The sequence below is a fragment of the Acanthochromis polyacanthus genome, chromosome 10 (genome assembly GCF_021347895.1).
Source record: "Acanthochromis polyacanthus isolate Apoly-LR-REF ecotype Palm Island chromosome 10, KAUST_Apoly_ChrSc, whole genome shotgun sequence".
Taxonomy (NCBI): Eukaryota; Metazoa; Chordata; class Actinopteri; family Pomacentridae; genus Acanthochromis; species Acanthochromis polyacanthus.
In genome coordinates, this window is record NC_067122.1 from 9774102 (window position 1) to 9786423 (window position 12322).

Consider the following 12322-nt stretch of genomic DNA (forward strand, 5'->3'; position numbering starts at 1 on the left):
CAAGCACCAGTGACCAGCCGAGGCCCTTTGGCTGAGCACCAGACATGTATTCAGCAGTTAATCTGACGGAGCATCTCGGTGCTATGTGTATTGGAGCGGCCCATTGTTTTCCTCTATAGATTAGACGCACAAGTAGCTCACATAATCGAGCGGCTATAGACAGACTGTCATTGCTTTGCACTCCACTAACAGACTACCAGCACAAAGATTCAATAAAGCAGAATGTTTTTGAACAATATATTTACTTCCATTAAATAAAACACAATAGGTTTTTTTTTGGATGTTGGAAAAAAACAGAATTCCGTACCAAATAGTATACACAGAGCAAAAAAAAAAAAAAAAAAAAAAAGAAACCAAATAATTTGTCGCAGGAACATTTTTGATGCGTCTTTTTTTTTAAATCCAGAATTGCTATTCTAAATCGATATTCACACAGACATTAATAATAAATTTATAATATGTTAGAAACACACAACTGGTGCGTTTGAGTATGTACATTCCCTTTTGTTTGCAAGCAAAACATGATTCCTTTTTTAGGGTATTTTCTTTTTCCACATGCGTTGATAAGTTGAACCTGGAGAGGACTGGAGGGTTATAGCGCATTCGCCTCGACAAACAGGAGATGATAATTCAAATATATATATACAACCTTTTTTTCAGTCAACAGTTAACGTCCAAAATCCACCAGAAAACCCTCAAGACGAGCGATGAAAAATGAAACAGGCCTCTTCTCTTTTCTTCTTCTTGTTGTTGTTGTCGTTGCTGAGGCGCAGAATGAAACAGGCCTGGGCTCATCAAAAGGGGGGAAGAAACTTAAAATCTCCCGTTTCAGTTTGACTCCGACCTGGAGTTGAACTTATTTCAGTGGTTCAGTCTTCTAGTGCCCTTTTTGAAAAATGAAAAAAAAAAAAAAAAGTAGTTGTAGTAGTCTCTTGTTCCTGTGGCCGGCTTTTTGTGATTACCCACACACACACACACACACTGCAAAAAATGACCACCATAACAAGCCTTTTGGTTTTTGTAATCACCCTCAAAATTCAATTTCTCCCCTAAAAGTAAATGAAAATGTATGGATGCGATGGGAGGATCTCACATGTGTGTTCGTATATTGTTGGATTTTTTTGTGGTGCATGTAGCAGTGGCTTGAAGGAAAAAGTAGGAAAAGTATTTATCACATCCCAACTAGTGTCAAGAAATTGCCAAATGACCAAATAATAAAAATATCCTTAACCAAAGATTTTAACTGATCTTACAGCTGGATTTCCTTATTTTCCCTTCAGAGAGAAAAGCCTCATTTTAAGCGTCACTACCAGCCCCTAATATCTCGTTATTGGTGGTTATTTTTTGCAGTGCAGGTAGGTATTAGACTGGTCTGTCCACGGCGTATTGGCAGGCGCTCAGATTAGTGGCCGGATTCTGCACACTGGCGTATCCAAAACTCGAGTGCTGTTTGGCTTTCAGTCTCAGGCTGGCCAGGCTGGAGTTACAAGTGTCCCTGTACACATACGGAGGGGTCGGAGGCGCGTAGGGACACGTCGGCGTGGGCACCCCCGAGTTGAGAGACGGGTTACTGAGGTTGTTCAAGTTATTGAGGCTGTTGAGGCTGGATCCCGGCACACCGGTGACCGCCGACGGCACCATGCTGGAAGTCATGGAGGATATGGAGTTGGGCGGCGAGAACATGGTCTGCGAGGACAGAGGGTTGACATTCATGGAGTTGAAGAAGGGGAAGCTTTTGGTGGACAAGGAGGCGGACGTGAGGCCCTTGGCGGCCCAGTTGTTGTACGTGTAGCTGGGGTACATGTCGTCGTAGGGCTGCATGAGTCCATTGAACTGCGGGCCGAAGCCGTTTTTGCACAGCTCGGCTTGCTGGTTTCTTTCCCGTTTCCTCCACTTTGCTCGTCGGTTCTTGAACCAGACCTGCAGCACGAAGAAAAGAGGGGATTAGGGATTAACATTAGTGTTTTCCCCCTCCTCCTATATCTGGGTTGAGTTTTATATTTTCATTTTTAATTTGTGCTACTGGTTCTAAATTTAATGTTAAAACAACTCTAATAAATTGCAGCCAAGAGGTGGCAGCCAAACATTTCATTCTGTTTCTCTTCTCCGTGCACACAGCTCCTCTTTGACTGCGCCCTTATCTGAGCAGAATACACAACGTGGTCTCAGTGGACCATCTTGATGTGGAGAGGATGTGTATTCCTCTGCATGCTTCCACAAACACGCTGACCTTAATCACACAACGCCAGGGCGACAATCGCAAAATACAAGCTTTGCACCTCTTTCACACGAACAGGAGAACACGACTGGTATCTGTCACCGACTAATGTCAGCAACCCCAACTGTTAACCCTATTATTAGTGTTTAATTACACCCAACAGGCAAATAGGAAATAATAGATTTTTTATTCTAATTTATATAAAACTGCCAAAACATTATAAAATGTCAAGAACGTCAGCTTGTGCGTAAATTAATTATTTGCCATTGTGCACAGGGAATTCTAATTCTATTTATACTGATAGATAAACATATAGGCCTAGATTTAATTAAGTTAAGCTTTCGGCAGCAGTATATTTAAACAAGACTGAGATTATTTGTTTTTCAGTTAAAAACTGTGTCTTACATTAATTTTAAAGAAATTTCCGCCGTGCGTAAAGTTGGCCGTACGCGTACACTGAAAGTATGAGATATTTCTCGGATAACTAGACAATTGGCACAAATTACCCCTGAATTATACACACGAATTGTTTTTGTTTACACCCAAGAGAATACTCACCCTGACTCGGGCCTCTGTGAGGTTGGTCCACACGGCTATCTCCTCCCTTGTGCTCATGTCCGGATAGCGATTCCTCTGGAAAGTGGCCTCCAGTTCCTGGAGCTGCTGGCTGGTGAAGTGAGTCCTCTGCCGCCGCTGCCGCTTCTTTTTGGAAGGGTCATCTGAGGAGTCGTCATTTTTATTTTGTATCTTCTCTTTTTCTGAGGAGAGGAAAGGAGGTGCTTATTAAGGATTAAGGCCTGTGCAATGTGGGGGGAAAAAAACAAAAAACTAATCCGTGACTGAAGTGGGAGCTGTATTAAGTAAAAATGCTGTGACTGAACGGTTATTTTTTTACGAAATTTTTATTCACTTTTTCACCTAAACCGAATACTAAAAACATACTTAAAGGTCTGACTAATTTTAGTTGACACAAGACAAGCTCTCTGTCATTTACATAACAGAAACTTTTCACTCCAACACCACACACAGGCCAAACTAATTATCTGCCAGGGAAATGACAGCTGTAATCGCTTATTTGCATGCGCGTAAAACTCCCTTTAAGTTGATGGATGGGAGCCATCTATTGTTTGATATCAAGATGACATCTGCTGTGATTTGCTGGAGAACATCTGTACCCTCGACGGTTCTTACCGACAGACTCCGGACTTGATGTGTCCGACACAGTGTGCACCTCTAACCGATGTTTAGAGTCCACAGACCGTTGCAGCGGCTGTAAACCGGAGGCCATCGCCAGAGCCGTGTGGTGCGAGGACGCAAGTTTATTCCCTGTTAGGTGGTGATGATCTATGTTTAATGGATCCCTCATAGAGTTCATCGGTAAAAGATCGAACAACCTTTTAACAGCCTACAGGAAGGATAAACGGAAAGTCCGACTGCAGAGTGTGCTCAGCTCTCCAAAAAGACGCACAGCGGCGCGGTTCCTCTCGCGGTTGAGATAAAGCCCTCTTTCTGTTTGAGCTGGAAAATGCTTTAAAATAGGCCATTGAGGTTTGCCATAGCATCGGTGGAAAACAGCGGCTACCTCGGCTGACTATCAGAGTGACAAGGACAGGTAGGTGATATTAGATCCAGAGGCATACACACACTACACCGCTCACTGTTCATTTCAGCTGTTGCCTCTACATTGCCTATCCAACTGCGCCTCTCTCCAGACCTCCACGTCACCATGTTGCGCCCGCCCATATTCTCTCTGACAGGCACATCCATGTGGATATGACGGTGTGCCCAACCAACCGGAGCTTGCAGAAACGAGATATGTCTGCCAGTGTGTTTATGCCGGGGCTGGCGCTTATTTTTCCCTCTTCCAAATAAAAGCATGTAAAGAGAGATGGGACGCACGGTGTACCCGCGGCGCTCAGAGGTGCCGTTGCGCAGCAGCCCAAGACCAAATAAAAATGAAAATAACACAGTTTGGCCTCATTTTATGAGATGGGTCCAGTGGCCCAGTAAAACGATGCAGTTCTATTGATACCCAAGTTGAGCTGCGTGCTCGCAGGCTCTGTCACTGCAGTTTACTCTGGGACTCAGTGTGGATAAAGCGAGCCACCGAGCGGATTGCATTGAAAGCACAAAGAAAATAGATGCACACCGAATATCAAACACAGCCACCACAAAGATCCCTGTGAAAAGACAAACAAATGTAACTTCAGAAGGGAGGGCTGCGCCAGCCTGCTCCAAAAACTGTCTGTGCGCACTTGTCAAGTGACGCTAACTGCCAGACACGCACACTATGTTAAAAAGAGCACATGTGCCGCCCGTGCAGTGCATGCAGTCTCGGCGGTGCTGACTTTTGAGGGTCATGTGTTCACTCAAAGCCAGTGAAGATAATAGAAGTAAAAGCAAGATCCGAGCAAATATAACTTCATGGAACGGCTGTTGTTCCAAAACGTCACCAAACTGATCTAAAGTGATCTTCTATCCTCTCCATCCGTGTATTCAGGACACACGCACAGACAAAAAGCGTCATCAGTCATAGTAGCTGTCAAATGAGGCGCTCCTCTTGACCTCCCCAGAGTTAATATCCAAATATCCATTAAATCAACCTCACAGGAGCCACATGGTTAAACCAACCATTACTTTATCTGGGTGCTTAACTGGATCCCTCCTCACTTTGTGTTTGGATCCCCACACTCCGCGAACACGTCTGTGGTAGTTTCTTTTCTCTTTTATTGAAGAACCTGATAAGACTCATTTGCGTAAGAATTTGTGAAGGAGGACTTTTAATGGGATTGAGCTGAACAGCTAATTCCCAAATGATTGTGACGCATTAAGGCAAAGTAAACACGTCTAATCAAACAAATGCGACGTTAATTGTGGGAGGTGGGAGACGGAGGGTGGAGGAGTGTCAGGTGCGTAACAGGTGACCGGAAGGACGCCGATTAGTGCGAGTGGTAGCAGCGCGAGTGCTAACGTGTCTTTAAATATACAGACATCCTGGTCACTTTAATCATCACCATCATCATATTCATCATCATCATCATGAGCACACTTCCAACCTCCACGTGGCCAGACGGACGCACATCCATCCAGCCAGCACGTTTGGATTTGGCGCTGTTAAGAAGTTACTGGGCTAATCCCGTGAAAGCCCCAGATATATAAATACCAGCAGACCATAGACTGTATGCAACACACACACACACACACACACACACACACACACACACACACACACACACACACACACACACACACACACACACACACACACACACACACTACTAATATTAACCTTAATTTCTTTTTATTGATGTGAATAATTCAACAATAAATAAGCACACTTCAGATTTCCAAACTTTCCCTGGAACCCAGTGAAGCATCATTAGGCCAACTACTACTTATAATAATAATAATAATAATAATAATAATGGTAATAATGCCCACTACACAGTTTAAATTCCATAATTAGACTTTAAAATAGCTATAATGAAATCATATTTTGTGCCAAACATCGAACACCGTTGCTCCTTTTTCTACCCTTCTTCCTTCCAGCCCTATTGTAATACTAAACTTGAAGTGGATTATCGGTTTCCTCTTCATTTCTACCTTCTGAATGCTTTATCTCTCTTCTGCGGATTACTGCGTGCAATAGGCCTCCGCCGTAGAGGGCCATTAATTAGCAATTCAGTCAATATAGGGGGAGACGACAAGGCTTTTTACATAGGATTAAGGAGACATCAGATTCCTCCATTAGTATATTCCTCCTCACGAATGGGCTTTCATTATACATTTAGTTTTCCCCGGAGTCAATCCAACAAGCGCTGCATATATTATAGTCGCTGCTGTGTCTGTATCTGCACGCATCACTCCTTGTTTTTATTTTAGTTATTACTCCTAATCAATGCTCGTTCACAGCGTGCAGGCATGGAGCTATGACAGGCCGCGTCAATGCGCACTAAATGGAGCAGAATGAGAGTTATTGGTTATTCGTTTAAGACCCCTAACAAGACCTGGTGTCATTTCCCCGCCACATCAGAGAATAATTAATAAATCCCAGGCTTTGTCGTGCACGATTGCAGCTTTACTTCAGTCTATTTTAAGGGTCTGTTATTGTGGAGATTTCTGAGAATATCCGAGAGCATATTTAACAAATACTGGGGATGAATGTGCTTGTTTTGGGACAACTGTCTTGCCGCGCCAAATGCCAGTAAATGTAAAATTAGTGTGTGTGTTTTTAACTTCTCTGTGCAAAGCGTTCATCTTTATGAAATGTTTGGATCGTTCTCAGTGTGTTTCTGTCTCTGTGCAGCACTGAAGCTGTGCTGATCCCAATCTCACCACCAGGTGTCCCTCTAACACAGCGAACAAACTGCTTTTACTTCAGACGAGCAAAGAGGCCACAATATCGAAATCTTTTTTTAGAGGAAATTAGTGAAATTTACTGAAACAAATTCCACACAAGGCAGCTTTAAAAAAAAAAAAAAAATCCAAACTGTATATTTCAGAGTCAGAATTAGAGTCAGAAGTGGAGTGTAATTGTACACACAAAAAGGGGAATATGATACATAGAAGTGGCGGCAATTTTTGGGGGGAAATATGCGTTACTTTGACAATAACTTAAGACGCTGGGGTTCTCTTAAGAAGTGGACCACACTGTTAAAAATGTCATTTTAAGAGAATGAGATTTTTATATCAAGAGAATGGATTCCCTACAGTTTGTGCCACTTCTGAAGAAGGTAAATTAAAAGATGCATTAATAAGAATTCTATGTAGACTTGCAATAGGATGCAAATTAGTCTTTTTTTCTTCTTCTTCTTATATTTTTGTGGTTCAAAGTTGGGACAGTTGGGCTGTTAAGATGTTGAAAACGTATTTAATTATCTTTAAATAGACAAACAATACAATATAAAGGTAAAAGATTTACTGTAGCTAATTAAACCATCTTATATTTGCAAAATAGCACACGTGAAAATCTGTTTGACTTGAAGGTCCTTTGTCTGTAAATGCATTTTTGTCATCACTTCTGTTCAGATCAGATTTTTAAGACTGAAATCAGATTACAGAGTATTTATATTTTGCTTCTTAAACTCCAAATTAATTATTTCTGCTGGAAAAACGGTCCACGTTGGTGCATCTGGATGTGGATACTCACCTATTTGCGCGCAGGTGGTGGCCAGTTTGCGACAGTGGGAGTCCATTATGGCAATTAAAGGAAAGCGCCTCTGTAAAAGCAGACAAAAGAGCCATAATTAGCCTTTAAGACCGGTAAACAACCTCCTGTGCGGTTCACTGTCTTACTATTCTGTCTGTGCAGTCAAGAATTTTTGGAGTCAACATAAGTGCAAAAAGAGAAGAAAAAAAGGAGTTTGTTCAAACACTGCAAGAAAAATGCTGATAATCTTAAGGGAGATATTTTATATCCATGTACATTTAAAAATTCAAACATTCGACCTGTGTAAAAATAGGACAAATGATGAAGTTCTATTATAAATAAAAATAAATACAGACATAAAAATGCAGAGGAAGAAGTTGGTATGGGAGCAGCGGTGCGCACTGATGACACCAGTTGCCATTTCTGGTTGAACAGTCCCTTTATTGTTGTTTTTTTGCAGGGAGATGTAGGATTATAATTCCATTTGTATCAGAAAACAGCTGTTCACTTTGAGTTTTAGGAAAAAAAGACACCTGCATTTAAAAAAAAACTCATTTGAAAAAAAAGAAGGAATAATCTCATCATTTTGACCCTCTTTTCGCCCGATTTAAGCTAAATTCGATGTTGGAACACTCTGATTTGCTCTATATTTTTGCGACTTCTTTTTTTTTTACAGTCTGTAAAAGCCGTGGTGTTTTTGCTGGGGTCGGATTTAGTGTTTTGGTGCAGCCTGCAGCAGTTGGGAGTGGAGTGATTCCGTAGTAAAATCACGGGATTAGAGTCTGATTGAGATGTCTGTCGGTGGGATATTACAAAATTCATTATCGCAGCCCTCATACTACCTCGATATGAAGTTACACAGATGGGGTTTTATTAGTCCAGGCTCACACTGTTTGCTTATGATAATTCAAGTCGGGGGGAATTTGCATGCAGTCATGCTGTTAACCATTTTCCTCAGTTCTTCTCTTCACCTGCTCTACATCATCTGCGGGCTCTCTTTCCCCCCTCCTCTCTTCCTCTTCTCCCCTCTTTAATTCAAAAGATGCAGATATTGGAGGTTAAGTTTTACACGGTGTGTACCTGCACCACCTTTCTTCTCTTCCCTCCTCCTCTGTATCCCCGCTGCAAAATGAAGTAGTGCGGGTCAGACTGGAAGGTGGAAGGTTATTGCATGTGGCTACGTGTTATCTAATCAGTGAGATTTAATGAGAGGTCCCTCCAATATTTCAGCTTCCGCGGCCTCTGAAGACACACGTGGATTTATTGTTTCATTTTTAAAAGAAAATTATGTAAAAAAATTCTGCATAATTTCATTACTGGAGGAATTATTTTATTTATTTTTTAAATCTTCATTTTATTTTTTGGTGTTTGTATTTTATGCTGGAGACTTTAAATTAAATCCACGTATTTATTTTATTTTTACAGATTTTTTTTAAAACGAGAAAAATACAGTATGCTGTGTTAATTATGGGATGGAAAAAGTCAAAGGAAAATAATGCTTCTATTTGCAATCTGCAAAAAAAAGAAACCAAGAAAGCAGATGTGGCACAGCATTAATTTCCTTGAAAATAATCTAAATTCTTCTTATTGTTAATAATAATACATAACATAATTCTAATAATAGTGATAATAATAATAGTGCATTTTTTCCACGTTGTAATAATGATTCAAATTAAACCTGACACCACATATTTATTTCTATGTCACATTAATTATCCCACAGAAGCGTTTTTCTTTTCTTTTTATATTTTTTATAAAATAGCTGTATCGGTATTCTGCTTACTTCTATTAATCTGGTTCATCCATTCATTCTCACTTCATGGACTCTGTGCTCTAACCCACCAACAGTTGATATGAATCAGTGACTCACATGGCACCAGGCCCAGTGCAGACAGAAAGCTGGCAGTGCCTCACACTGGCTTTACTTCTGAAATTAACACAGCAGAGCATGAGACTGCAGCCTTTACCGGGAGATGAATCGACTAACCTCCATCATATGGTCCTGTATTAATTACAGGCGTGAGACCGTGAACGTCGCCGCTTTTTTCCTTCTCCCTCCTCCATTTCTGTTATTTTTTTCCCCTCACAATATTGGAAATTACGCAAAGGAGCTTAAAGACGCATGAGAACTTACTTTACGCACGGTTATTTGTAAGCTGATTGAATTAAAAAAGGGTTCCTTGGTCATTATATTTGGGTTATTTTATGAGTATTTAGACGATTTGCTTTAAGAGCTTGGCGCACTTTATTGAAATACGCGTTTCCAGCTCAGAGAACCAAAACGGTGCCAAAATGCGTAAACGTCTTTTTTCCCTTAAAGCGATAAAATACACTTCTGCAAGACAGCACAGTTTTTTTATTATTATTTCCCCACACTCCATCATTGCTAACGATACATCATTATCATCCGCCGACCTGTAAGGCGAACCCTGCCCTCACATCACTTCATGCTCCTTCATGTTACAGCCGAGGCTTTGAAATTCACAGCAGAAAGGCGCAGAGCAGACCAAAACACGAGCTGGAACAAATTCCTTCACTTGCATTAACTCACATCTCAGTTTTTTAAGTGCCTGTACTCCTGCACTTACCAGTTGTAGACACCGGTGGGGACTGATTTTTTTCCCAGCCGTCGGCGTTTTATTCTAAAGGGAAGAGATAAATTCCACCGTCCAAGACTCGCTCACGCACCAGTGGTTGTGTATTTTTAAAGAAACAACAACAACAACAAAAAAAACCAAAACAAATCAGGCAACTTCAACAAGGTCCAGTAACACTGTTGTTTGCGTCCAGGAAATGTGAGCGTTGCATGGATGTGCTCCCCCGCCGTGTATCCAAAAAACAGAGACGCAGCGCTACCTTTAGGATTGTTTCATTAATGCGCGTAAATAACCATGTAGGCTATTTACAGTGTGAGCAAGGAACGGGCGAAGGAGGCGCTTTCATCCGAGTCTCCCCTTGGTTCGTCCTCTTCTGTCTTCCTCAACTTTTTTCCCCCCTTGAAAGACGCTCCAAGAGTGGCGCAATTTTTCCAGCTTTTGAGCTCAGAGTGAGACCCCGCGACTGTGTGTGTGTTTGAGCGTGTGTTTGTGCGCGCGCTTCGAAAAGGGGTGTGTTTGTGTATGCGTCCGTGGCTGTGGAGTCTAACGGAGGGCAATTCGCAGCCTCTCAACTTTCAGCAACAATAAAAACCCAGAAAAATCATCTCTAAAAATAAAAACAAATGCAAAAAAGCACCGCTGGGGTGTTCCTGTTTGGCGGGTTTCCTTCAATACCCTGTATGCAAAACATCTAGTGGTTTAATTTGCCTAAAGCTGCTATTTACAAGAAGCAACTTGAATGCTTTTTATCCGAACTCCACCAAACAACAGCGATAACCACAGATGCATCACTTAAACCACTTCCAGGGAATTAATCGAAATTAAAAAATGCATTTGAATGGAGATACTGACATTTTTCATTCCTTCTTATTACACAATTAGTAAAATTAATCCAATTAGCACTCCATTTTTCTCATTGCACACATATTCCTTTTCTAATTTCACATGTGTTTATTTTTCTGAATATTTCGAGGTGGAAAGCAAACAGAAAAGTATTTAAAAATGATGCATTCTGGGCTCCTTGCGGGCCAGACAGAACGATATCGTGTTGCGGATTTATGTGCAGATGAAGTGAACAGCTGGCTCGGATGCAAATGTTCTTTATAGATCCGTTTCGTTAGATACAGACTGATTTTCCATTCGCATCTTAAGTGAGGCAAGCAGACCGGACGGAGGCCTGCGTTCCCTGCGCCCTAATCCTTCTTTTACATTTTTAGTCATACTCCCATTAAACCAGTAATTAATGCGCCCATCCACACGGGAATTTCTGGGCAAAAAAAGAAGAAGAAGAAAGGGGGGGACATTGAAGCAAAACGTGGCGCATCATCCACCCCTCCACCCTCAAGGAAAGGAAGAAAAAAAAAAAAAGGAATCCTGCTATCACAAACACATAATGCAGCCTTAAAAAAGAAAATCATAATAGAGAAAGTGGTTTCTAACAGCTCCTATAGAGGGTTAAGTGTATTTATTTATACTGAATTAAGAAAAGGTTTGGCACAAAAGGCCCAAGCAGACCATATTTTATTCCACACACATGCAGAGTGGCTGTGATGCGGGTCAAATGCAAACTAATATGAGGGGAAAATAAATAAAACGCGCGTATTTGCCCTAAAAAAGCAGCTCCCTCCTTGCGCATTTAACCTTCTCATAATATCAGATGTTGTGAAATGGCACATGCATGCGCAAACAATGAAATGCAAGCAAACGAGCCGGGAGTCGGTGCAGAAAACATCATGTGGAGCTGCAAACCTCGCCCCGCCTGCACGGAGAGAAACCGGCGCCTGGAGAGGCTCGATGGTTGCGGCTGTATTCTCCTCTTACCTTCTTACACAGAGAGAAGAAAAAAGAGAGAAAAAAAAAGCCCCGTCAAGAGCCTCCTCTTTCTCACGCAGAAAGGTGCAGAGGAATGCCTGAAGTTCAGAGAAGGCTGGCGGGTATGAAATCTTTCGCCTCGGGGGCAAACCGGCGGCTTCTTTTCATTTCAAGCGCTTATCGATTCGCCGTTGTCATCTTTGGCGACGCAGAAGGACACTTGAAAGAATTTCTGATGGGGCTGTGATGTGAGAAACAGGGTGACCTGCTCCGCTGATGCTCTCTCCTGATTCTTAACGAGCACATCAGCCCCGCCGGTGTCAGTGCAGTTGGACATTTCAACTTTTCCTCCTCCTGCATACTGGAGAGGATTTTTAAAACGCTCTTTACGGCTTCTTATGTATATCAGCAGGCATCCCAGGCTCCACTTTAAAGAGGAGAGATGATAGACTGGACAGGCAATCAGGAAATAATAAAAACAGCCTCACTATATCTAAAAGTTTAGTCTTGTAGTTCTATTTTAAATGAATGATTTGATTTTGAATT

At 41.7% G+C, this 12322-nt stretch overlaps 1 protein-coding gene across 3 annotated transcripts; it reads right to left on the reverse strand.

The window, feature by feature from the left end:
* Positions 1-223: 223 nt before the first annotated feature.
* pitx2 (paired-like homeodomain 2) lies at positions 224-12038 on the reverse strand. Of its 3 annotated transcripts, none has more exons than XM_051954838.1 (4): positions 11786-12038; positions 7368-7437; positions 2777-2976; positions 224-1920 (listed from the first exon to the last, which is right to left on the reverse strand). In XM_051954838.1, the coding sequence occupies exons 2-4, from the start codon at positions 7411-7413 to the stop codon at positions 1363-1365; spliced, it is 804 nt and encodes a 267-aa protein (XP_051810798.1). In that variant the 5' UTR covers positions 7414-7437; positions 11786-12038; the 3' UTR covers positions 224-1362. The 3 variants fall into 3 exon arrangements, with proteins under 3 accessions (XP_051810798.1, XP_022066434.1, XP_022066425.1); XM_022210742.2 differs by lacking the exon at positions 11786-12038 and adding an exon at positions 9956-10442; XM_022210733.2 differs by lacking the exons at positions 7368-7437; positions 11786-12038 and adding an exon at positions 3410-4005.
* Positions 12039-12322: the final 284 nt, after the last annotated feature.